At 46.0% G+C, this 27744-nt stretch overlaps 1 protein-coding gene across 20 annotated transcripts in view; it reads right to left on the bottom strand.

The window, feature by feature from the left end:
• Nucleotides 1–27744, bottom strand: part of PHACTR1 (phosphatase and actin regulator 1) — a 581745-nt gene that overhangs the window by 235514 nt on the left and 318487 nt on the right. For all 20 annotated transcript variants that reach the window (XM_051855837.3, XM_051855839.3, XM_051855844.3 and 17 more), the window contains one exon: nucleotides 3675–3839. In XM_051855837.3, coding sequence (XP_051711797.1) covers nucleotides 3675–3839 — 165 coding nt within the window. The remainder of the gene's footprint in view (nucleotides 1–3674; nucleotides 3840–27744) is intronic.

A 27744-nucleotide genomic window follows, 5' to 3' on the forward strand; every position in this document is an offset into this window, starting at 1 on the left:
GCAAGTTATATATGTAACTCCACGAAAATAATAATAAGCCAAGTGTACATTGTGCTAATGTCCTTTGTATGGCCAAGAAAGCAAATAACTTTAAATACACACATATAACATAAATGTAACATGTGGACTTACTCTTTCAAACAGTGGGTATCACTGTACCTGTAAAAAAGATACTGTGTACACTGACAAAGAATTTCTCATCAGCCAAATGTTTCTCAGGTTCTCCTGCAGTCCTTTTCTTAAGGCCTGATTTTGGCCTGTTAAGTTCCTCTCTGCCTCATCCAATTTTAGCAGGGATCCTGCTCAGTCAGCTCAACCACAGTCCCCCATCCTCAATATTGGATCATCCTCAGTATCAAATCCAGTTCTTCATTTTCCACTGCCTCTGGCTGATGGCTGATCACTGTCTGCCATCAGAATCCCCCATACTCCTGGGGTTTGCTCTTGGCCATTTTTTTTTATCTGTTCTTTGGTTATAATTCCTGCCTGCCCATGCTGTCTTTAAGTCAAACCCAATCTCTCTCCCCTACAGCAAGACCCCAGTGCAGTGGTCCCAGCACCTCTTGCGATGGCCCTGAATCAAGTCCATCCAAGATCTTCTTCAGCAAGTGTCACTGAATATTTGCTTTTCTTTATATACAAGACAAATGCACGCCCACCAGCTGAAATTGACCAACTAATTAACATTCCTGTAGTCAATGCCCTTTTATATTTTATTACACACACAAGTAAGTCTGCACTTTGAAGCATTTGAACATACAAAAGGGGACTTCAACAAGTCAGGGAAAAATAGAATGAAAAGCATGAGCTAATTTTGGTGCAAAAATATATAGAAGTACATATTATAAAAAATTTGCCAGGGTAAATATTCACTTTTGAAAAAAACTAGAATACTTTCAGTCATGTACTCATCAATCATGGTATAGTTTCTGCCTTGATAATTCAGGAGCTGAATGTTTCTTTTTCTTTTAAGAAAAACCTACATATAAATATCACATTCAGCTGCCGAACTAATCAGTTTGGCCATGGCGATCGCAAGAACTGGCTAAGAATAGTTAATGATATGAATGATTTACAGTTAGCGACTTTGCTTGTCACATATTTGAGTCTTTTCTCCCAAAAGAGCTTTAGAAGAAAAATGTTCAGGTTTTTAATGATTCATGAGCAATTTGCTACCACTGTTATTTGCTCCTATTGCTGGACAAGTTTTCCAATGTCTTGAAGAAGCCAACATCGTCACTCATGTGAGAAAGATGAGGGCCTTGCCTGTGGCATTGCCAAGTGCACTGAACACAGCCCCTGATGTGCCAGAAGGAAATGCATCTACCACTCCACCATTCAGGGACTCACGCTGACAAAAGGCGATTATTTAAATGTGTGTATATTATTACAAAGCATCTTGCAGAGTTAGGAAAGGATTTTGAGATTTCTCTGGTACTATTTTTTTCAACACTTCAGTGTTTTTTCACTCCCATTTTCTTTCTATATTTCATTTAGATTTCCTTTCCCTTATTATTATTTTTTAAAAAGTTATTTATTTGAACAGTGAAAGAGAGAGAGAGAGAGATCTTCAATTTACTGGTTTACTCTTCCAATGGCTACAACAGCCAGGGCTAGGCTAGGGCAAAACCAGGAGCCAGGAACTCCATCTGAGTCTCCCAAGTGGGTGGCAGGGGCCCAAGTATTTAAGCCATAAACTGCTACTTCCCAGGCACATTAGCAGGGAGCAGTATTGGGAATGAGGTAGCCAGGCTCAAACCAGCACTCTGATATGGGATGTGGACATCACAAGTGGTGGCTTAACTCACTGTACCATAGTGCCTACCATTAATTTTTATTTTAAGTTTTGATACTTAATAATTACACACAATTTTGGGGTAAAGTGTGATAATTTGATACACGCATAAAATGAGTAATGATCAAATCAAATCTATGAGTATTTCCCTCTTCTTAAATGTTTATTTAAAAAATTTTTTTATTCATTTGAAAATAGTTACAGAGACAGGCAGAGACAGAGCGATCTTCTATCTGCTGATTCACTCCCTAGATGGCCTCAATGGCCAGGGCTGGGCCAGGTAGAAACCAGCTTTATCTGGGTCTCCCACACAGGTGGCAGGGGCCAAAACACTCGGGCCATCCTCCACTGCTTTCCCAGGTCATTAGCAGGGAGTCGGATGTGAAGTCTGAGCAGCTGGGATGTGAACCAACGCCCACCTGAATGGTGGCAGCCTTACCTGCTATGCCACAACGCCAGCCCCTATCATTTCTTTGCATTGGGAACCACTGAGCTCCCTTTCTCTAGTCCTTTACAAAACATATAGCAAACTGTAAGCAGCAGTCACCCTCCTGTGCCGTAGCACACTAGAACTTGCGCTAACTGTATTTTTATTCCTGTTACCAATGACCTAAGTGCTCTTCTCTCTCTCACTCCATAGGGGACATCCATTTGGAGTTTTGCTCACTTGTCGATCACTCAGTGGTTTTTAGGAATGTCTGAAGGACCTGTGAGTTTTGTTACAACTTCAGGGGTCTGCACATGACTGAGAGTGTGGAGAACTCAATATGAATGCAGGGATTTGGTCAGAGGGGTGATGATTGAGAGTCGTGAAATTCTGAAGTTCATTCATTTCTAACCCAAGGGTAAAAGCAAAACCCTTTGTGTCTTTTCCTATATATCTCCCTCTGCATACCCTTATGTACGTAAAAATATCCATTTAAGGAGAAGTTATTTGCTTGGCAGTTAAGATGCCCACATTCCTACATCAGAGTCCCTGGGTTTGATTCCTAGCTCCTGACTCCAACTTTTCCTGCTAATACAGACGCTGGGAAGAAGTGTTGATGGCTCAAGTAATTGAGTCCCTGCCACTCACATGGGAGACCTAGACCAGCACTGGCCTGGTCCTGGCCATTGTGGGCATTTGAAGAATGAAACACTGAATGGGAGTTCTCTGAATCGCAAATCAATAATTTTTTAAAAAATCTACCTAGGGTGCCAGATCAATTCTCCACAAACATTAAGTGACGTAAGGTACTGTTCTTACTCCGAGTTTGTAAGTGAGACAATTGAGGTTAAATCCGTTGAGCAAAGTCATATCACTAACAAGTGTCAGGGCTGGGATCTGAACCCAGGCAGGCTACCTCCAGGATCTGGGCTTTAACCTCTCAGCTGTTCTGCCTTTCCTCCACTGTTCTTTGCTTTCCACTGAGCTACAAATCTTTGTCACGCATTATTCTTTGTTTTCCTGCCATGTTCAAGAGTCATTAATTCAAGATCTCTCCTCTGTGAAATCACCTTTCCTTATCCGCCAATGGGCATAGACAACGTCTGTTCTGCTGTGTGTTGACATTTACTGGAACAATGAGAACAGGGATGGATAATAAAACCCGGAGTGTCAATGGTAGGATGAAAGCATTCAAGTGCGGAAAAAAGAGGGGTTTTATGTTCAGATTAATTACAGATCAAAAAGAAGTGGTTGTTCTGCTACTGAAAAAACCACAACAAAATCCTTGACATACAAGAAAACACAGAGCTTGTCAATGCCACTATCAGTCACATTGAAGAATTATATAGACCAAATAAACCCCAAGACTTGCATTGAACTGCACTAATTAAGAAACAGCATCGGATTCAACAAATAACTAACAAGAAATAAAGGGGGCAAAAATCACCTTACCTGCTGACGTGTGTTTGAATTTTTCGCTTTTCTTCTTCCTCCATTTCCAAGGCTTGAAAATCCTTCCCAGGTTGGCAAACTTACTTCTCCTCCGGATGGGCGGGGTGTGGGTGCCCGGGACCAGGGAGTCAGAACGCATGGCCGCCAGCCTCTCCACTTCCTCAGCTTGTTTTCCCAAGAAAGAGATGAAATAGAGAGAGGGAGGGAAAAAGTGTTCAAATGGGAGCTCACAGATGGCCAACGTTTTCCATGGTTACAGATAACAGAGAGCATGTGACCAGAGTTCTGCTTCTCTTTTTGCCTTTTGGAATGGAAGTCATACCAGTGCGTTCTCAAGGCTGCGGACCGTCAGCCAAACCTTACAGATTCTGATGCCTAGAAGTCTGTCCAGCCTTCACTTGGACTTGAGTGGGAGGACAGCACTCCCAACATGCCAGGGACTCCCCCCAGATGCAGGGAGAGTTGGTCCAGGGGTCCAGTATGTCTCAGCAGGTGCAACCACTGTAGCACAGCCTGCTGAGACCACAGGAGGGGGGAAACATTTACCAACTGTCTACCCCGGAATCAATGTCTCGCCACCCATTGCTCTTTACTTCCTACTACCTTGCTTTATCCAGACCCATGGGAGCACTGAACCCTGCTGAGTGAGTACGGCCCCTACCTTAGGGTCAATGACCAATTCAGAGTCACTCACTCTTGCACTGAATCTTACAAGTCCCTTAATTTCTCCAGGTTTTTTTTTTTTTTTTTTTTTTTTTTTTGCCTACTGCTGTTTAAAAAAATAATCATGGAAATTGAGAGCTGGGAGTGTCTTTAGGGAACACTTAGAATAATCCCAATAACTGAACGTCTGTGCATAATACTTTCAATCCCATCACAGCTCAAGGACCATACAGGTCACAAACACCCCAACCCCATTCTACCTCCATGAAATAAAATAAATACTTGTCCCGGTCACAGGAGTTTTCATATATACCTCAATTTGCCTTTTTTAAGATAGGAATATTCAGAGAAAATAACCTCCCTGGCAAAATCGAGGGGAGGGGAGGAACTCAACTTTCCAGAAAATGAAATCATATGGAGAGCTGGGGCAAACGCAGACACGCTGTGCTTCACTTCAAACACTGTCCTTCAGAAAGTCATCTGGGCTTTTGCAACATTCACAGACCTTGAAAGCACAAGGATGCAGCCCGATGATCCGCCTGTTGTGGTCTGCAAATGCTTTGAGCCCTGGAGAGCTCCTCGTTCAATAAAGACACACGGAACTGCGATCATGAACCAGGCAGTGCACTGGGGCGGTCATGCTGGCACCAGATGATGGGGATGGACCCGGGAGACGTGTTAGAAGTGGTCCATGAATAGGTCTTAGCGACTGCCTGGATGGCATAGCGGATAGGACACAGATCATTTCCCAGTTCTCAGCTTCCCATCAGGGAGAGCACCCTTCATTCAGTAAGACTAGAAAGACAGGGAAAGACTCAGCTTTGAGAGTTAGGGCAGCAATGACTTGAACGCGTGCCAATAAAAATGGCCCTTACAATTTTGATTACAGAAGCTCCTCCACTTACGATGGTGTTGCAGCCCGATGAACCCGTCTTACATGTTAAAGATCATAAATACAAAAATGCATTGAATGCATCTGGCCTCCCATGTACCCTAGCTCAGCAACACAGCACACTATTGAGTACTGGGGGTTTCCTGTTGTGGTCAGGGGGCTGTGCTTGTTGGCACCAGCTGGAATCACCGGAGAGGATTGCATAGCACAGTGCTAGCCCAGAAGATCGAAGTTCAACATTCCAACTACAGGTTCTACCAAATGCACCTCTTTTCCAAGCACCCTGAAGTTGAGAAATCATTAAGTCAAAGTATCCTAAGTCCAGGATTGTCTGGATGTGGCTCAGTGCACTGGCAGCTCCCCTTTGAGTCACTTAAATAAGGGACCACACGATGCCATCCAGAGTGGTTTCTGGGGAAGACACACAGAAGAGCTGGGCACGATGCTGAGCACAGAGTCCTGGGGTGGGGACGGAGGGGATGCAGACAGGGGGCAGCATGCAGACACACTCCCTAACAGGTGCCACGATGCTAGATTCAGGGTAGGCAAAAAGGAGAGAGACTGATTTGGCTTCACAGGGATGGGAAAGGGCTTGGGAGGTCGTTTTGGGCTGAATTTTGAAAGAGGAGGAACTGCTCTCTCCACATGATGTAAAGGGAGAAATGGATCCCTCGGTGGAGAAATAGACCTAAAAGGAACAGAGAGGATCTGCAGAGCAGGTACGCCTGGGGGCTTCAAGGAACCTGGTGAAGTGAGCGGAGTGAAGTGAAGCAGAGGGCTGGTGGCTGCAGAAGACTAGAGCCTGCTCGAGTGAGCTTTTGCAAGGTTGTATTAGGCATTTTTGTTTTATCCTGTAAGTCAAAGGGAAAGGATGGGAATTGGAAAATGGGTAATTGACATTACCATATCCAACAAATACATGTGGTGTGCTCCTGGTGTACCAGACACTCAGGCTACATCAGTAAACAAAACAGATAAAAATACCAACTCATGGAGCTCACACTGGGAGTGGGGTGTGGGGCAGACAGTCAACATGAAACTAAGCAAATTATAGATTATGCTAGAAGATACTTGCTTCAGGAAAAAAAAAAATGAAAGGATCAAGTGGGATCCAGTAAATGAGATCAAGAGTGTCTGGGAGGAGGATCAGGCTGATTGAGAAGGCACGTGATCAGAACGCAGCTAGATTTGCTTCTTGGGCCGGCGCCGCGGCTCACTAGGCTAATCCTCCGCCTTGCGGCGCCGGCACACCGGGTTCTAGTCCCGGTTGGAGCACCAGATTCTGTCCCGGTTGCCCCTCTTCCAGGCCAGCTCTCTGCTGTGGCCAGGGAGTGCAGTGGAGGATAGCCCAAGTGCTTGGGCCCTGGACCCCATGGGAGACCAGGAGAAGCACCTGGCTCCTGCCATCGGATCAGCACGGTGCGCTGGCCGCAGCGCGCCGGCTGCGGCGGCCATTGGAGGGTGAACCAACGGCAAAAGGAAGACCTTTCTCTCTGTCTCTCTCTCTGTCTACTCTGCCTCTCCAAAAAAAGGAAAAAAATTAGATTTGCTTTTTAGGAATATCACTGTAGCAGCAAAGGGACCCAAAAGAAGCAGGTGACAAAGAAGGCAACAAGGAGACCACTGCAATTATTGTAACTGGGATCCAAGTTGGGCAGGGAGAAAAGGTGAGACTCAGCCAGATGTAGCAACTTCCTGGATAAACATTAAGAAGTACCAGATGCAAGAATGTCAAAGTTGTTGGCTTTTGATCCCAGGTCAACGGGAAGATTTCATGTCTTAAAGAACTTTGATGATAAGAGGAAGAAGCAGGTTAAGACAGTAGCATGGGAGTTCAAGGAAGAGGACTATGGAGCCAGATAATTCAATCTGTCTGCAAAGGCCCTTTAGTGGGTTGGCTTTGATGTCCTAAGGGCATGGAGAACTACTAAGAGGAAAGTTGCCGGGATGGGGCAGCAGAAAATCAATCTGGTTGGCGGAATGAGCTGCAAAAGTCAGCAGAGAGGAAGAGACTGAGGATGTGTGAATAAGGCTGAGAAGTTTACGGAACGGTTTTTAGGGAGAGGAAGAGAAAGTAGGAACAAAAGTACACTGCAGATTACTGGCCACTGACAGACGTTACCATGAGTGGTTCAAAGTTTAAACTGAGGTCTCTGCTCAACAAATGCAGAGATCAGATGTGGGTTTTGGGGAGATCAAAGGAAGGAAGAAGATCATGATTCTGAGACTTCTAAGCAAGTTTGGGATGCAGACTGGTTGAGGAAAGTGTTAAATAAAAATTCTACAAGAAATGAGAAGAAAGCCAAACTAAGCATTAAGCAGGCTTTGAAGCAACACTGAATTTGGACATGATGCTTCTTCCATGTCATCAGCCACCTGCCTTGCTGCTCCTTCAGCCATGCTTAGAGAGCCACGTAGTGGGGAGCATTGTGGGAAACTGAAGCCGGAAGTCCAGTGTGAAAGCTCAGTCTACACAGTCGGATGGTCTGACTCCCACAAGGTCACTGCCTTGCCTTACCTGACACTCTCAGTGTTGCCAGTCCCGATTTTACAAGTCTCCAGATTCATACAGCCATCTCTTGGTATTTGTGCAGAATTGGTTCTAGGACACCCATGGAGACCAGAATCTGCAGACACTCAAGTTTCCTTCATCAAACTGTGACGAATGTGCACATAACTTGCACAGTCCTCCCCATCAGATCATCTCTAGGTGGCTTATAAGACCTAATACCATGTGAATGCTATGCAAACAGTTGTACTGTTAACAACTGTCTCATAAGGGGGAAGCCATCTGTATGTGTTGCACACAGACACCACTTTCTTTCTGAGATATTTTTTGATCAGCAGTGGCTGAATCCATGGATGTGGAACTCATGGATATGGAAAGACGACTGTACCCCCGACTGTAGACACCCACCTTCAATCCTGCAGCTTCTACTGTAATAATCACTCTTTCAGAAGTCTGCTCTTCTGAGAAACTGTCCATGGTTTCTCATAGCTTACAGGTGAAATTTCTAATTTCCCAGCTGTCAGGAACCTTGATGTGAGTGAGCAGCTCAGACTTAATCTAAGCTGGGGGTGCTTCTCTAGACGTGTACTGCAGTCAAATGCAATACTCCATGTTGCACCAGGCTCCTCTGGGGATTTCTGGTTACAGAGTGGCCATCAGCCCGCTGAAATCATCGAATGCCAAGTTTTGTATATGCAGATGTTCCTTGGCTTGTGATGGGATTACATCCCAATGAATGCATCAGGCATTGAAGATGTCCTAAGTGGAAACCTCACAGAACGCACCTGGCCTCCTGTACATCCCGGCTCAGCCGCACAGCACATTGCAGAGTGGCAGCATCTCCCTTTGCAACCACGGGCGTAAGTGCTCATTGCTGCTGCCAAGCATCGCCAGAGAGGAACTGGACTGCACAGCGCTAGCCCAGAGAAATCAAATTCAACACTCCAAGTGTGGTTCGTCCAGAACACATGTCATTTTTGCACCATTACAAAGTCAAAAAACCCTAAGTCAGTCCAGCCCTCATACGTCAGGGTCCATCTGTACAAGGCTATCTGTGTTTGGTTGGTAAAGTGTCCATCTTCCCTTGATTTTCCAGCCAGGCTAAGATACAAAAGGTAAAAATTTTAGAGTATCCAGTTTAAGGATTGTCTGAGTTCAGCCAATCTAAAACATCTGCTGAAGGCAAATTATATACAGCGTCCTTAAAAACCCACAAGACAGGAAAAACTCCGGGCTGATGGGGAGTTTGCTGGCATTCCAGAATGACTTATTCAGCAGACAAATGAATGGCTGCATTTGATTCAGCTCATTCACATGCCTCTTGATGGACAGCACATCACAACCTGTCTTAAGAAAATGGTACCGCTCGGACCAAATGGCTGTCCCACAATCACATCACTAGAGAAGGCATACAAATGACCCTGAAACTGCCACATTAAAATAATTGTAAGAAATTAGGAGTGCTTTGAAAAACCTAGGGTGACACAGAGCAGACTATTATAAAGGCATAATTATAGCTCCATATGAAATGAATCCTTAATAAGTATCTTATTAATTTCAGCATGTTTAGCCCTTAACTACTGCCGATTGTTGAGCAGCCTGGATTACATTAGGTTTAATTGATTTATATTTTAATCACTCCTATTACATTTTTCACCAATTCATTCGATGATGGGGGCAGCTCTCAACCTCGCTGCTTTGCCATCAGATAATGAAATTGGAAGGCTCAAGAGTGAAGAAGGAGACTAACAGGTGAAGAAAGACTGAAAAGGAACAAAGACAAAAGAAAACAGGGCCCAGAATAAAGTGGCTGCTTACCACAGGGACAGGTGAGAATGGGAGGGAGGGGTGCAGGTGGGAGGGAGGGGTGCAGGTGGGAGGGAAGGGTGCAGGTGGGAGGGAGGGGTGCAGGTGGGAGGAAGGGGTGCAGGTGGGAGGGAGGGTGCAGGTGGGAGGGAGGGGTGCAGGTGGGAGGAAGGGTGCAGGTGGGAGGGAGGGTGCAGGTGGGAGAAAGGGTACAGGTGGGAGGGAGGGGTACAGATGGGAGGGAGGGGTGCAGGTGGGAGGGAGGGGTGCAGGTGGGAGGGAGGCTGCGGGCCTGGTGTGCTCAGATGAGCAGCCTTGTTTGTACCGAGATCGTGTGAACTGCTTTGCTCAACACAGTGCTGCCAAAGGTGGCTTCCTCGTGCTGCCGGGAGGGGAGACAGCTGTAGGGAGAAAATGCCACCTTGGCCTGGATCAGCCAGAACTGCCAGGACTGAGAGTGCTGAATACAAAGGTAGGAGACTGGGAGCTGAGCCAAAGAGGTAAGGGGAGGCCTGGGCCAGATGCCTCCTGGGGAAGATCCCCCTCCTGGGATCTTCCCACAGAACATTCTTGAATGGGCTACCTTGCAGCATGACTGGGTTCGGGTTTATTTGTAAGTGGAAAATGGTTTGGAAATGACTTTCCCTTCACTTTGGAAAATCAGGAAAGAACATATCGATCCATGCATGATTTTAATTTCCAAGCATCAAAGTACCTGGGCCTGTTGGTGCTGGGTTGCTCTGGCGGCAGGGGTGGGGGGCTCTGAGATTATCCAATGAGAGGTGGTGGGTAAGGTGCTTCAGCTGCATCCACTCTATGAGAGTACTTTGAAAATTTTGTGGGATATGGAATTAAAAAGCTTTTCTTGGTGCAAAAAATTTTGAAAGCCATGCATACCCAGGGTCTTTAAAAGGTTCATAGAAATGTGCCTTCAGAAAAGCTATGCATGAATTTCAATTTTTTTTGCCCCAAAACAGATGCCTATTTTAATTCTATATTCCATGAGCTTCTTGAAGTACCTGGTATTTCTCCTGGTGGCTTGGCTCTCAAAAGACTCATGCAAGGGAAGCACCAATGTTGGCTTCTTGCTAGCCTAGAAAGTGTCAGTCACACAGCATCCCTCTGAGCCATGTGAAAGACGGAGACCGGGAGCTGAGGCAGCAACAGGGGCAGAGGAGCAGGACACTTGGGGCCCCCACTGTAGATGTCTCCCTGTGCCAAGTGCTCCTAGGTTTTGGAAGGACTTGGTTCTTAACCCCAAGTGATCTCAACAATAGTCTTACAATGCAGGATCTGATAACACTCACTGTTTCTTTCCTATTAGAAGGTGACAGTGCTGTTCTACTCATCTCACCATCCTACAGATGGGAGCTGAAGGCAGAGGTCAGGTTAGTTGCAGCTCCCCAGGCTGACCTGTCCAGGGCCTCAGCCTGGAACCTTCTGGCCACAGGCAGCATGCCCTACCCTTGGAAAGTTCTCAAAGACTGTGGCCTTTCCCTTTCATAGAAAGGCTCTCATATCTACAGGGTACCTTATCACAAGGAAGCTGATACCCATGAGTTGTCAGGCAATCTGTTTCCTTTTCGATTCCATGAGAAGCCATACTGCACACTCTCACAGAGGCCAGGGCTCTTTAAAGACTTTCTGTCCAACACAGGACTGAATGTATTAACTAGGAGATGCATCTAAAAATGAATGAAATATGTCATGTTTATTCTTTTTTTTTTTTATTTTTTTATTTATTTATTTTTTTTTTTTTTGACAGGCAGAGTGGACAGTGAGAGAGAGAGACAGAGAGAAAGGTCTTCCTTTTGCCGTTGGTTCACCCTCCAATGGCCGCCGCGGCCGGCGCGCTGCGGCCAGCGCACCGCGCTGATCCGATGGCAGGAGCCAGGAGCCAGGTGCTTTTCCTGGTCTCCCATGGGGTGTAGGGCCCAAGCACCTGGGCCATCCTCCACTGCACTCCCTGGCCACAGCAGAGGGCTGGCCTGGAAGAGGGGCAACCGGGACAGAATCCGGCGCCCCGACCGGGACTAGAACCCGGTGTGCCGGCGCCGCTAGGCGGAGGATTAGCCTAGTGAGCCGCGGCGCCGGCCTATGTCATGTTTATTCTAAAAGTCCAGAGCCCCTGCCTTATCCCATGAGGTGGGGACTGGGATGGGGGAGGACTGGGCCTTAGAGGAGGTAGGTCATGAGGGTACATGGAGTTTCTCTTGGCCCAGAAAGGTTGCCAAGAATAGAGAAAAAATTGACACTGCTGAGGAGCGAGGAGATCAATACCACCCCACTGCCCAGGAGCTCCTTAACACGGACACGACGCCTGAAGGGGCTCTCCTGTTAGCACGGCTGAGGGCGAAGGCCATGACCTTCACAGCCCTGACCCTGTGGGTTCAGGCTCTCCTACATCACCTTCCTCTTCTCCATCCCTTACCACGGATCCCAAGAGGATCCAATCTATGTATTAGGACCGAGTTGTGACGCTAAGACCAGCTGGGCATGGTAGGTATGATAACAGTAGCATTTAAGGAAGGCTTTATCTACGTCAACCCAAAGTCTGGATAACTCCAAAGAGGAGGGGAAGGGAGCTCTGCTGTCTCTCAACTTCCTGGACACACACAACCACCTTTCTCACTTGGGAACTAAGAGAGGAAATGTCAGTTTCTTTCCGCACAAAATGCCACCCAGAAGTGACCATCACAGGCCCTTTCCCTCTGGGTGCACCTCTGAACAGACAGGTAAATATTCACACAGAGAGCTGCTAAATGGCCTCGTGGCTGCAAGAAGGACATCCTTCCGGGGAAGAAGCTGTACCGTGTGTGCCTGTGCCGTGGGAGACGGTGGGTAAAGAGAGGGAGCCACGCACTCCCAGCCCACGCCACTCAGCACCCTGTAGAGTGCTCGGGTACTTGGCCAAGTCCTCCTTTGTTTCTGGCCCTAGAGAATTCTGCCTGGGCTGGGGCAGCTCTCCCCACTGCCAGCAACAGGTCCTTAAGGATGCTTTCGCAGGCTGGCTGCTTCCTCCCGCACTTTTCACGGGTTCCGGTGTCTTTCACTGGCACCGAGGCAGGACAGGAGGATGCCGGGCTGACCCGTGATGGAAGGATCATGGAGCCCAGGGCCAGAGACAGCCCAAGTCATGTTTTTGCTGATCTGTTCTTGAATCCAAAGCAAAGTGAGAACGCCCCTCCACCCTGGTGCCCTGGGATGCGAAGAAGGAGGCTCTGCTGGTTCCGGAATTGTAGGCGGCTGGATGGGAAAGAGGCCATTTGACTAATGTGCCCTGTGACACTCTGCAGATGGTAAGCTGCACTGGTAATTTCTTCCTAATGGGAGGGAGATTTTCAGCAGGACACGGCTTACTTTCTTGGGCACAGTTGGGGACAACTGGGACAACCACGATGACGTTTATGACGATGGTAATGGGGACATTGATAAGGATGACACTGATAACAATATGACAGTGATTGTGACAATAACATGAACACCTACCATTTTCCAGCCACTAAAGGCTGAGCCAGCTACCAACCTAAGCACCTAAAACATATTACCTTATGTAAGTTTCATGTTAATCTTAGGAGGCACGGTAATACATTATCCTCCTTTTACACTTGGGGAAATTGTGGGGGGATTAATGAATAGGAAGTGATTCATTCAGACGTGTCTATTTCCAGGAATATCTCCACACTGTGAGAAAGCCAGGTTTTGGAATCTCCATATTTCTGACGAAAGTCATAGGAGGGCTTCAGTGATAAAGAAAGAAATGAGCTTCTGTTTTGAAGAGGCTATAAAACCGATGCCGAAATAAACTGACCCTTGTCTATTGAGAGAAAAGAGGGCTATCTGTGGCCTTAAATGGCATTATGTATGCAGACCTGCATGTAGGTGCCCTGGGAGATACTGACTCTAGACCTCTAAGGACATGTGAACCAGGAAGATATTCTCTAAGAAACTGTGCCACAGGCTGCAAGGAGTTCACAATAGTGTACTGGAAGAGAAGTACACAATAGGGCTGGTGTTGTGGCACAGTGGGTTAAGCCACTGCTGTAGCACCCGCATCCCATATGGGTGCCAGTTCTGAATCAGCTCTCTGCTAATGCACCTGAGAAAGCAGTGGAAGATGACCCAAGCCCTCAGGCCCCTGCACACATGGGGGAAACCTGGAGGAAGCTCCTGGCTCCTGGCTTAGGTCTGGCTCAGCTCTGGTCATTGTAGACATCTGGAGAGTGAACTAGCAGATGGAAGATCCCTCTCTCTTTGTCTCTGCCCCCCACCCTCTCTCTCCGTGACTCTGCCTTTCAAATAAAATAAAAATCTTAAAAAAAAAAAAAAAAGACAAGCATAAAGTATGCGCAGCACAAAGAATGGTACTTTATATCCAGAGACAGGGGTTCAACTCCAGCACCTAGAAGCTAGTGGTGCACAGGAGCACTTTCTGGCCTCCCAGCAGGTGGCAAGTGCTTCCTGGTTTTCCTCTGATACCATCCATTCCACTCCAGGTAGCTCAGAAAGAATTTGTCAGTCCTGACCCCAGAGGTGGGCACGGGAGCCAGTGCTGGCCAATCAGAGCACTGCATTCTCTCCAAACCCCACCTCTTCACTCTCAGCCATCCATTCAGGGATGAGACACACTGAGCTTGGCCAGGCAGCAAGACTGATTTTTGGATTTTGTTGGGACTATTGATAGACTTGCTATTTCAACTGGGATTGCATAATTAGGCTCTATGCCCAGTCAAATTATGAATCACACACTTAAACGGTTTTGGATAATATTAAAATAATCTCCGGGATGTAGTGAAGATCCATAGCTTGGAGAAGGAATCTGTTCTATTTTCTGAGTATTGTGTTGGAAGGTCGGGATATTTATATTCCATGACCACAGCGTTCAATAACCAAGAACACTGCTAGTGGAGCTCAGGGGTAAGGAGAAATGGTCTTATTTAAGTTTACCCAGGCTCTGTGTTGTGAGTTATTGAGCTGTTAGGCACTATCAGCAAGGCTCTTCCTGAGCGTCTCCGTTCCAAACTGCTCTTTCCTCTCCCAGGAATCGAACCTCCGACCGCTGACACGGCTAATGACTACAAAACCGTAGAAAATATTCTATTTTTCATTTAATCCATAGAATATGTTTGTGTTGGGAATGGAGCTTGTTGATTTAAATTGTAAATGCACTCCCAAGTCTATGTTTATCCAAAGCAATCATCTTTATATAACGTAGGCTCTCTGTTCATCTGAAAAATCTCAGGCTCTAGGGTCGAAGATGCTTCCTTGCAGTTAAATGCATGCCACCTTTTACAGACTTAAATCAAACCTCAACAAAGCCTGTTTCCTCCTGACGGGGTCAACAAACCTTGTCTTTTCAGCCAAATAAACTACTTTAGGGGCCGGCACTGTGGTGTAGCAGGTAAAGCCGCTGCCTTCAGTGCCAGCATCCCATATGGGCACAGGATCGAGACCCGGCTGCTCCACTTCTGATCCAGCAATCTGGTATGGCCTGGGAAAGCAGAAGATGGCTCAAATCCTTGGGTCCCTGTACCCACATGGGAAGACCCAGAGAAAGCTTCAGATCAGCACAGATCCGGCAGTTGCAGCCAATTGAGGAGTGAACCAGCAGATGGAAGACCTCTCTCTCTCTCTCTCTCTCTCTCTCTCTCTCTCTCTCTGCCTCTCCTCTCTCTGTGTAATTCTGACTTTCAAATAAATAACTAAATCTTAAAAAAAAAAAAAAAAGAAACTGCTTTAGGTTTTATGGGCCATATGTCTCTGTTGGAAGCATCCAACTCTGTCATTGCACTTTAAAAACAGCTAGACAAATGTATACAAATGGACAGGACTGTGTCCCAATAAAACTTTAGTTACCAAACCAGGCAGCTCAGAGTCAGAGTTTGTCAACTCTTGTCCTACAGCATAGAGTTGCTACTAGTTGTTCTACCACTTTGCGGGGAGAGGCTGCCTGAAAATTGAGCCAAGACAGAAGAAATGAGAGCTGAGAAAGACGCACGTGAGCCGAGACTTTGTTACATCTCTTGGCTGCTGGATCCAGTCCTGCCTGAAACCATTGCAACCTCACTTTCCTTACATGAACCCAAAAATTCTCTTGTTTATTAAAATTACGTTGGGTGAGGGTCTCACTTAGTTACAACAACAAGAGTTCTAACAAACTCCTTGTTTGACCTTGGAAAAAAATTCCGTCAGCTTCCCTTCTGTAATGGGGATAATACTGACTTATAAGAATTCACAGATATATACTAAAAGCACCTGCTCAGGGCATAGAACGTGGGCTCAAAAGAGTTATCTAAAGGGGCTGGTGTTGGGACATAGTGCCATCACTTCCAATCCAGTTCCCTGCTAATGGCCTGGGAAAGCAGAGGAAGACGGCCCAAGTCTTGGGGCTCTGCCACCAAGATGGGAGACCCAGGTGATGCTCTGGCTTCCACCTTGCCCAGCGTTGACCACTGGGGGCATCAGGGGAGTGACCCAGAGGATGAAAGATATTCTCTCTCTCTCTTTCAAATATAAATAAACAAATATTTTCTAAAAGTTTTCTAAAAGTAGAGTCTCCCCTGGTTCCAGGCAGACCAGTCAAAGGTCTTTATTTTTTTGTTTGTTTTATTTTTGACAGGCAGAGTTAGACAGTGAGAGGGAGAGAGAGAGAGAAAGGTCTTCCTTCTGTTAGTTAACCCCCCAAAATGGCCGCTATGGCCAGCGCGCTGCGCCAATCCGAAGCCAGGAGCCAGGTGCTTCCTCCTGGTCTCCCATGCGGGTGCAGGGCCCAAGCACTTGGGCCATCCTCCACTGCCTTCCTGGGCCACAGCAGAAAGCTGGACTGGAAGAGGAGCAACCAGGACAGAATCCAGTGCCCCAACTGGGACTAGAACCCGGAGTGCTGGCACTGCAGGCAGAGGATTAACCAAGTGAGCCAGGGCACCAGCCCAAAGGTCTTTAGAAATCAGGTTCCTTACTACTGCACATTAGGATGGCCTTTAAGGAATTACATGAATTTGAGAAAATCTGGAGGCTCTGAACTACACTGAAACTCTACAGGCCAGGGGATCTTAAACATCAGTGTATCTAAGAGTCAGCTGCAGGCGGTTGGCATTGGCACATAGTGGGGTGAATGACTGCTTGCAACAGGTGTATCCCACATGGGAGTGCCCCCTGCTCTGCTCCTATCCCAGCCTCCTGCTAAGGCACCTGGGAGGGAATCAGATGATAGCTCAAGTAACTGGGTCCCTGCCACTCATGTGAGAGAACAGGATAAAGTTCCAGACTTCTAGCTTCAGCCTGGCCCAGCCCCCAGCCTTTGCAGCCATTTGGAGACTGAGCCCGTGGATGGAAGATCTGTGTTCTCTATCACTACCTTTTTCAAATTAATAAATCTTAAAAATAACGAACTGAAGGATTGATTGAAATATCTGATCTCTTGTCTCTGTCATGGAGTTAACAAGCCAGGAATGTGACTGTATAATTAGTAGGCCAGGATTATTTTGAAGTCAGAATTCTGAGAACCATACTTTAGCATTCCTAGAAAGCCTGGAACCCAACTCCCTTCTTCCCAACTCTACCCACAGCCTTCAGGTAACAGGCTTAGGAGGAGGATCCCTGTCCCATGCTTCAGGATGTCTGCCAGCTCCAAATCTTTCAAGTCACTGAGAACTCTTTTAAAAAACCTCATGGTCGTGGTGGGCTTTGTCCTGAGTACATCTGTATCTCATCAGACCTTCACAACAGTCCCTCTGAGCACACAGATCTCATGGACCAGCGTTTCGGGAAACCCAACCTGCCAGAGGCTGAGTGTGTGTCTTTCAGTCCCATTCGACAGGTGCAGGAAAGCAGCCACAGGGGACAACGATGTGCCACCTCACACAGGAAGTCAACATGGCCCATGATTCCCGATTCTGGGCGTCCTTCATGTCACCCACACATCAAGCCTTGAAGACGGCTTGAGATTTTTTTTTTTTGGACAGGCAGAGTGGACAGTGAGAGAGAGAGACAGAGAGAAAGGTCTTCCTTTTGCCGTTGGTTCACCCTCCAATGGCTGCCACGGCTGGCGTGCTGCGGCCGGTGCACCGCGCTGATCCGAAGCCAGGAGCCAGGTGCTTCTCCTGGTCTCCCATGGGGTGCAGGGCCCAAGCACTTGGGCCATCCTCCACTGCCTTCCTGGGCCACAGCAGAGAGCTGGCCTGGAAGAGGGGCAACTGGGACAGAATCTGGCACCCAGACCGGGATTAGAACCGGGTGTGCCGGCGCCGCTAGGTGGAGGATTAACCTAGTGAGCTGCGGCGCCGGCGAGATTGTTCAAGACCAAGCTGTTCGGGCTGTTCCACTCATTGCCAGCCGTCTTTCCCTCCATTAACATTGTCAAGATGAATGTACTCCTAGGCGTTCTGCTTTCCTGAGCCCATTCCAAGACCTCATTGTAACAGCCATTCAATTACCTATCGAGCGGGAAGACAGAGAACCTTATGAAACCTTGTGCTCCATTTAGGAATCATTTCTTGAGCCTGCCTCCTCCTAAGTCCAATTTTCTCATTTTCCTTCTCTGATGACGTTCGAATTTCCTTGTGCAGCTCCCATTGCCTCCCAGATGAGCCTCTCAGTGCCATGTGTCATTTGTGTGGTGACTACATGAAATCCAAATAGTCCTTCTAGAAAGAATACTTTTGCAATGATGCTGACTACTGCTGAAACACCTTGTTTTTTCGATGTATGTATAATTTAATCACCAGCAGTAGCTCTAACTCAGGCCCACTTTGGGCTATGACTCGGAAAGCAAGGGACTCACATTTACATGTTAAGATTTTAATTCTCATTTTCCCTTGTCTCATAACATAAAATGTAGATTTCCAATCGTATTTTCCAAGGCAAATGTCCTAATCACTTTGTCCTGTTAATCCTTTTGAGTACTTTTTCTTATTCTTCTACATGAAAAACATTACATTTCTAAGAAGTCTCAACAGGGAAAATCATTCGTTAATTTTGCCTCATAAGAAGTTCCAAATTCACATTTCATTGAGTTTACATAAAATTATTCTTTTTCTTAAATTCTTTTACCCTAACGGCTGAACACGTAGACCTCAGAGCCCAGGATTGGATTCTGAACGTCAACGCTGAAGTGCCAGTCATCGCCTAGCTCTAGGAGCACAGGCAACTTACTCAAACTCTCAGAACTACATATCTTTCACTGTAAAGAGTGGACAGCTGTATTGACCTCGGGTTGCATGTATAGTCATTACATTAACATATAGAAACTGTACAAGTGGCATCCAGCTGATGCTTGGTAAAATTTCCTGACTCCAACTATAGGGTGTTGATTGCTTATGTCTGTGGCTATCTGTGGTCACCCTTGCTTCCACTTGATCACCTCTGAAGGGACACAAGGGCAGGGGCTACTATATCTTAGCTGGAGGCATCAGGAAGTGCAACAAACGACCATCCTCTAACACTCACACTTCAGAGCTTCAGAAAAACTCACAGAGGCACCAGAGCCCAGTGGGGGTCCTCCCCCAAGTTGCTCCAGTAGAACTGTTAGCTCAAAGGTGAGCTTTCCACTTGTCTGCCATTTTTTCCTTCTTTACCTACAGATGACATTTTAATTATATAGCACCTTTTCCATTCTTCCTTAAGGTTGCACGGTGCAACTGGTCTGAACTAAATTAGTTCTACTTTTTCTCTTTCCAGAATTTCTAAGCCTTATACATGATTAAGCACTGATTAGGTGTAAGCTCTCTAGAGATGACTTAGAGCACACAGGTGGATGTGGGTAAGTTAAATGAAAAAACAAGGGGTCTTCAAAAAGTTCATGGAAATATATATAAGGAAAAAATCATGCATGAGTTGAAAGCTTTTTTTGCACCAAAATAAATGTATTTTTTAGCTCAATTTGTTGATGAACTTCTTGGAATACCCTCATACAGCGCCACGTTCCGTGAGGGAATTGAGCATCTGTGGACTTTGGTTTCTACAGGGGGCCCCGGAAGAAACCCCCCTGCAGATCATAGGGGGCAACTATACCAAGGCCCATGAGTACTTGAGGTTACAATGCGCTGACCTGGCAAACATTTGATAAACGTTTATTGTGCAACTCAAATTGTGGGATGGAGTTTATAGAAAGACAGTCCTACTCTTTGAAAATCCTAAAATGAAAAGTACCACACAAAAGCAAACACTACGAGGGGACCTGAAAAAGTTTGTGAAAAGATGAGCTCATTTTGGGGTAAAAAGTTTTCAAATCATACTTTCAAAACATTCAGGGAGGAAGTGGGCATTTAGCCCAGGGGTTACGACACCTGCATACCACACTGGAGCGCTTGGGTTAGAGCCCCGGCTCTAGCCCTTGACGCCAGCTCCCGCCATGGCACCTGGGAGCTCTGTCTATCTCTCTCTCTCTGCCTCCCTTCCTCTCAAATAAACAGCTCAAGGAAAATGTATGATATGAGAAAACTATGCATGGAATTCAAAAAGTTTTTTACACCAGAAAAAAATCTGCATTTGGATTATGCCAGTTTTCCACTAACGTTCTGCGGGATCCTCAAATTTCATTTTTAGAGGAATCTGAACCTGATATGGACATGGAACGTACATAATGAATGATAACAGAAACTCTTTATCTCATGTGACAGAATAATTTTAAAGGTCATCCTTGATAGCACTTTTTACCTTGCCTCTGCCAGATCTGAAGGACTGGGCAAAGTAACTTTTATGTGGTCCCCAATGCTCTGCACAGGGAGACCAGTTGTCCACATCATTTCTTTCTGTGTTCTCACTTTGGCTCTTCACCCTAAGTCTTCCACACAGCATCCAGGACACCCCTCATACACACAAATCAAAGCACACCACTGCCCTCTCCACACCCCACCTCCTTGGAGGAGGAGGCGGCCCCAGGGTCTGCCCCATGTCCAGCCACTCGCCTCTCCACCTGCTGTTCCCTCTGCCTGCCTAATGATTTGTGTCTCTGCTGCAGGCCAGCTTCCCTGGTTCACACAGTGCTGTCCCTCACCGTCTTCCCTCTTAACACAATCCAGGTGGGGCTTTCTCCACCAGGCCATGAGCATCCTGGAGGCTGAGCCCATCCCCCGGTAGACCTCTGGTCAGTGATTGGTTAAAGGCCAGACAGGCCTCATGGATCTGACCAATGAGAGTGGCACAGGGTGCCTACAGGTGGCAGGGCTTCTAAGAATGGCTTCCCTGCTCTTAAAGAGAGACACTGACAACCCCATGGCTCCTCTGCTCAGTGTGGCGCTGCGATGTGAGGCCTGAACTACTGCATCCATCTTGCCACCAGCCTGATGACAAAGCAAAAGGAGTGCAGAGGAGACCCTGATGGACCTGCCCCCCAATGCATCTGTTGTGTGAGACAAAAGAATGACTTCACTTTTTAGGGCAAGATGCATGAGGACTTCTGCTACTGCAGCCAAAAGCATCCTGACTGACATGTCTTACTACTCTGTTTATGCTGGAGGGCAAAGACCTTTGATCAACACAGGAAACAATCAGCGAGTATTTCTCGAATGAATCAATGAATGCATGTTTCTGAGAAACAGGATAGGGGCCTTGCGGCACAGTGGCTTACACTGCGCTATGACACCAGCATCCACTACAGGAGCTCCAGTTCAAGTCCCAGCTACTCTGCTTCTGATCCGGCTTCTTGCTAACGCACCTGGGAAAGCAGCCTAGGATGGCCCTTCAAGTGCTTGGGCCTCTGCCACCCACATGGGTGACTCAAATGGAGTTCTGGGCTCCTGGCTTCAGCCTGGGTCAGACCTGGCTATTGGAGCCATTTGGGGAATGAACCCACAGAAAGAGCTCTGTCTCTGTCACTCTGCCTTTCAAATAAATGAAATAAAACATTTGTTAAAAAAGACAGGATAGGCTCTGGCTTGGTATGTATGCACTGCTTCCCATCTTGCTGGAATGTTCACAGGTAAGACAATGGTCACTAAGACGCCATCTTTATTTACTTGAGGCAGATCCACGGCTGGAGGTGAGGCTAAAGAACAGGAGACAGCGCTCACCGGCGAGCCACAGGCAAGGAATGACAGGTGGAGGAGAAATTTCCAACATGCAAAGGAAAGACTACAGGCTGTCATGTTTCTTTAAAAAAGCTGTCTTGGTCTTAAGTGTTATCACAAGTCTGACTGATATGAGAGACCTTTGCTTCGACTTGATCTCAGGATTTTTTTTTTTTTTACTTTTTTTTTTTTGACAGGTAGAATTACAGTCAGTGAGAGAGAGAGAGACAGAGAGAAAAGTCTTCCCTCCATTGCTTCACCCCCCAAATGGCTGCCGCGGCCGGCACTGTGCTGATCTGAAGCCAGGAGCCACGTGCTTCCTCCTGGTCTCCCATGCAGGTACAGGGGCCCAAGCATTGGGCCACCTTCCACTGCCCTCCTGGGCCACAGCAGAGAGCTAGACTGGAAGAGGAGCAACCGGGACTAGAACCAGTGCCCATATGGGATGCCAGCACCACAGGCGGAGGATCAACCAAGTGAGTCACGGCGCCAGGCCCGATCTCAGGATTTTCATACAAATTTATTCCATAAGCTAAGAGAGGCTCTGTCAGTTTTGGTCACATTGATAGATCCTTGAAGGTGACATCACAAACTGAACTCCAAGTGTATTTAATACAGCATAAGCAATAACACCATGTCCAACCATGGGATCGGTTAACTAAATCAAGGAACAACTCTATCCGATGCCCTTCTATGTATTCATTAAAAATGTTCATGGGCGTGGAACATTTGAGACACTGGAGACAGCCACATCCCACATCTCAGTGCCTGGGTTCGTGTCCTGGCTCCACTTCCGAGTCCAGCTTTCTGCTGATGTATACCCTATGAGGAATCAGGAGACAGCTCAAGGACTTGGGTCCCCGCTACTCGTAGGGGAGACCTGGATGGAGTTTCAGGCTCCTGGCTTTGACCTGGTCTAGCTGTGGCTGTTGCAAGCACTTGTCTCTTGAGTGAGATGGTGGCCAAGAAGTGTGTTAGGTATTTAACTGCATTATCTTATACAATATAACAACCCTATAAAGAAAATATTCAGAATACCCAGTTCCAATTTCGAAGTGAAGAAATAACTCAGGTGAAACAGGGGCAGAGAGGGGGTCAGGTGTTGAGCCAGGAGGCGGAGACAAAGCAGTCTGACCCAACTTAGCTTTGGAACCAACCCTCTCTGAACCACCTTCAGAAGGCATGCCCCATTGCCCTACAGACCTCCCACAGGGCCTACCTCCCAGACACTACAGTAGTATCAAGTGTCCATCCTTAACTCATCAACCATTAACATCAATCAATTAACCCTGTACGTAAAGACTGGGATTTAAACATCTGTATGAGCTGCAAAGCCAAATCTTGTTCAAATCATAGCAGCACCTTCGTACAACAGGGGAAAATGAGAAGCTGTCTCTTGAGTTGTTATGAGGCATGGACATACATAAAGAGGTAATGGTGGGGCCGGCACTGGGCTGTAGTGGGTAAAGTCGCTACCTGCAGTGCCAACATCCCATATGGGCACCAATTCGAGACCTGGCTGCTCCTCTTCCAATCCAGCTCTTTGCTATGGCCTAGGAAAGCAGTGGAAGATGGCCCAAGTCCTTGTGCTCCTGCACCTGCGTGGGAGACCCGGAAGAAGCTCCTGGCTCCTGGCTTCGGATTGGCGCAGCTCCCATCCTTGCGGCCATTTGGGGAGTGAACCAGTGGATGGAAGAGCTCACTCTCGCTTGCTCTTTCTCGCTCTCACTCTGACATTCTGCCTTTTAAATAAATAAATCATTTTTTAAAAAGAGAATGTAACACTTGGGTTTAAGTCTCAGGAATCCACAGATGGTGCCCAGTGGAGCTTGTAGTTCAGAGTGCAGGGCAGGAGGGGATCACGGATGACTGTGAATGTCACTCCTCCAACAAGAGGCTGTCGTGGAGGCATGTGATGTGACACAGCATTTTATTTTATTTTTTAGAAAACTTTGATTTAATAAATATAAATTTCAAAAGTACACCTTTTGGCTTATAGCAGTTCTTCCCCCCATAACCACCCTCCTACCCGCAAACCATCCCATTTCCTACTCCCTCTCCCTTCCCATTCTTCATTAAGATTCATTTTTAATTATTTTTATATACAGAAGATCAACCCTATACTAAGTAAAGATTTCAACAGTTTGCACCCACAAAGACACACAAAGTATTTGAAGACTAGTTTTACCATTAATTCACATAGTACAACACATTAAGGACAGAGATCCTACATGGGAAGCAAGTGCACAGTGACTCATGTTGTTGATTTAACAATTGACACTCTTATTTATGACGTCAGTAATCACCCGGGGCTCTTGTCATGAGCTGCCAAGGCTATGGAAGCCTCTTAAGTTCGCCAACTCCGATCTTGTTTAGACAAGGCCATAGTCAAAGTAGAAGTTCTCTCCTCCCTTCAGAGACAGGTACCTCCTTCTTTGATGGCCTGTTCTTTCCACCAGGATCTCACTCACAGAGATCTTTCATTTAGGTCATTTTTTGCCAGTGTCTTGGCTTTCCACGCCTGAAATGCTCTCATGGGCTTTTTAGCCAGACCAGGATGCCTTAAGGGCTGATTTTGAGGCCAGAGGTGACACAGCATTTTAAAGCGTGGCTTTGGAGAGGACAGATACAGACCTCATAATCTGAAGCCCATTTCTTCACTTTAAAGTGGGAACTGAATATTTTCTTTATAGGGTTGTTGTATTCCATAAGATAATGCTTTTAAATGACTAACACACTTCTCAGCCATCATTTCAAATATTAGTATTATAACAAATATTAGTATTATAATAACAAAAATTAGTATTATAAAATTTTAAATATAATAAACATTGCCATGGTATTCCACTGGTTATAACTTTTACCTAAAGAACTTCTTACATTTTCAAATAATGTAGGAATTATTTAAAAAGAAACTACAAAAAGGTATTAAAATGGTTTGCTAGGTTTAAAAGAAATCCATTACAAGCAACTTTTCTTGAATATTTACAAACCCTTATCTAAAAAGTGTGGGAAGAAGAGATTGGGAGAGACGCCTAGAGGGAGTTTTATAATAAAATAGGCTCAAATTTAATTGAATGCCAAATTCATCTTTATCTTTTAGGATTTAATTTACATGAAAATGATACTATAAAACAAAATGGAAGTACAGTATTTATAGGCTAATAAAAGAACACAGCCCATTAGCTAGTCTAATAAGACATATCAACAATTATTTTTGTCTTGGAAAAATAAAATAATTTGGGTTCTAATCTTTAAGTTGACTAGAAAGGCAAAGAGAAATTCAAATACATTCACTAAGTTATCACGGAATGCACAGGGCAAACACTCTATAAAGACTGTAAAGGTTTATGGGCATTTATTTAAGTGGAAACTGTCTGAAATCTGGGTGTAGATCCACTACACAGAAAGAAATGAGATGCCACGAAGTCAATATTTTCATAGGTGTTTTACGCAGCATTTGATATTTGTTGAACTGTCCTTCAAGAAACATTCAAAGCAATTTCTTGATCTACTTCCTGGCTTATATGACCCAGATAAAGAAAATCTTTTCCATTTATCCTGACTCAAATGCAAATATGATTGTTCCCTTTGACACTTAATTTTTAAAAATTACATGCACTTATAGAATTGAGTTGGTTCAAGACTCAATTCAGGAGGACAAGTCATACTAAGAGAACCCTTACTTGAAATGGGGAAGGTAGGTCAGAAAATTTATGTCTGACAAGTAAGTCCTCTCTGTAACACTCAGATACAGCCCCGACCCCAAAACCAATAATAGGAATTGTAAAAAAAAAATTATCTGTGGCACTCTGACCATATCTGCTGCAGGAGAAACAGTGCATGTTCATTTTGCTCTCTTTCTCAGTTCGCCAAGAAAGCAATAACAACGCTTTTAAGATAACATATGAGAGGAAGTAGCTCACAGCAAAGCATCTATAGGATGATAAAGTTGGTTTCTACAACAAGCTGCCTTTTATGAATTCAGCAAACATTTCCTGAGGATCTGCTACATGTGCAGCCTTGTGGGTTAGACAGGAGTGCCAGCCCCTCAGAAGTGCTCCCAGCATCGTAGAACACACACGCAATCATTCATTGGCCAAGATATGGAGAAACTTCTCAGATATTCTTGAAGAAAACATGGTATAGAGATTCTAGAAGAGCTATTTATTGGACCATCTGGTTTTACTAAGAATGGTGTAAAACATGGACAATTTTTAAAAGATTTATTTATTTACTTGGAAGAGCTACACGGAGAGAGAAGGGAGAGGCGGAGGCAGAGGCAGAGGCAGAGGCGGGGGGGGGGTGTGGGGGGAGAGAGAGAGAGGTCTTATGTCCGCTGGTTCATTCCCCCGATGGCCACGATGGCCGGAGTTTTGCTGATCTGAAGAAAGGAGCCAGGATCTTCTTCTGGTCTCCCACACCGGTGCAGGGGCCCAAGGGCTTGGGCCATCTTCCACTGTTTTCCCAGGCCATAGCAGAGACCTGGATCGGAAGTGGAGCAGCCGGGACTAGAACCAGCACCCATATGGGAATTTGGCACTGCAGGCGGCAGCTTTATCCGCTACACCACAACGCCGGCCCCCTAGACAATTTTTTTTTTTTTAAACCATAAACTAGTTCTCTGTTGAAGGCACTCTGAGCCACAGGAAGACAGCAAGCTAGCTCTAGGTTTACAGCCCCCAGGAAAATTCTTTCCTAGAATAATGCATCCTATAAAAGTCGATGCCATTTTTAAGCCAATAGCCATGTTTGCATGAATTAAGTTTTCAAATTCTTACAGATTGAATCAATACCATGCATGCTGTTTTCCTTTCTGGTTTCAAGGCTGATTGAGGAGGGTAAACAGACAGAAATAAACAGTATTCTACGGCTGTCTTAAAACTTTCCTTTGGGTGGATGCTGTGGTGCAGTGGGTTAAGCTGCTGCTTGGTGCTGGGGTCCCACACTGGACTCGAGTTCCCCTAAACTTCTGATTCTGCTTCCCGCTAAGGCCCCTGGGAAGGCAGCAGAGGATGGCTCAAGTGCTTGGCTCCCTGTGGCCCCTGTCAGAGATGCAGGGGGAGTTCCTGGCTTCTGGCTGTTCCAGGCATTTGGAAAGTGAATCAGCAGGTGGAAAATATTCTCTCTCTCTCTCTCTCTCTGTCCCTATCCACCCACCTCTCCCTCCCTCCCACCCTCCCTCCTTCCCTCTTTCTGTCACTCTGAGTTTGAAGTAATTTTTGTGTCATTCCTAATTTTTTGGAGCTGGCAAGGAGAAGATATGGAAGCGTGGAACCACAGGTGCTTTAAATAACAATTCACATTAATGCTGCTTTTCTCCTGTTGTATAGAAACTTTGTTTGGCTAATTTGTTGAATAAACTGCTGTTCTCCACTGATTTTTCTCCTAACACATGGAGCTGAAAGTTAAGACTGATGCCTTAGCAATGGAAAGAAAAATGAAAACCTAAGCAGAAAAAGAAAGAAGTAAGATTCAATTTTGCAACATTCCGGAATAAAAGTAAAGCAAATATTTTTAAAGTTTCACAAAACAGAGACATTCTCTAAGTGGAAATGTTCACCAAGCTCCAAAAACAAAGACTTTAAAGCCACAGCAATCTCTTAGATTATCCTGCATATTCTCCAACGATAATCGTTTCATGACAATCACACGACATCCAAAGCACAAGGGATATTCTGTGCACACAGATGAGAATACAGGAAATCCTGTTGTAAACACAGCCACAATAGGGTTTATCCTGCCACATGGCCATGACCTCACAAGGACAGAGCTCAAAAGGAACGGAGACGCTTCGTCATTTATTTAGACAGTTCCTCTCCTATAGTCAAGTGCTATAAAATGAGAGGGGAGGGAAATGCAAGAAAATGATTCCGAATGCCAAGAGTCAGGAGAAAAGATGCAGGCTGAACTCAAGATATCCATGTTTTAGAAAAACTAATGTTTAAAATACATGAACAGGGCTGGCGTCATGGCTCACTAGGCTAATCCTCCACCTGCAGCACCGGCACACCAGGTTCTAGTGCCAGTTGGGGCACCAGATTCTGTCCTGGTTGCTCCTCTTCCAGGCCAGCTCTCTGCTGTGGCCCGGGAGTGCAGTGGAGGATGGCCCAAGTGCTTGGGCCCTGCACCCCATGGGAGACCAGGAGGAAGCACCTGGCTCCTGGCTTCAGATCAGCGCAGCATGCCATC

This window comes from Oryctolagus cuniculus, chromosome 5 (genome assembly GCF_051225735.1).
Source record: "Oryctolagus cuniculus isolate XC-2025 breed Fujian yellow rabbit chromosome 5, ASM5122573v1, whole genome shotgun sequence".
NCBI lineage: Eukaryota > Metazoa > Chordata > Mammalia > Lagomorpha > Leporidae > Oryctolagus > Oryctolagus cuniculus.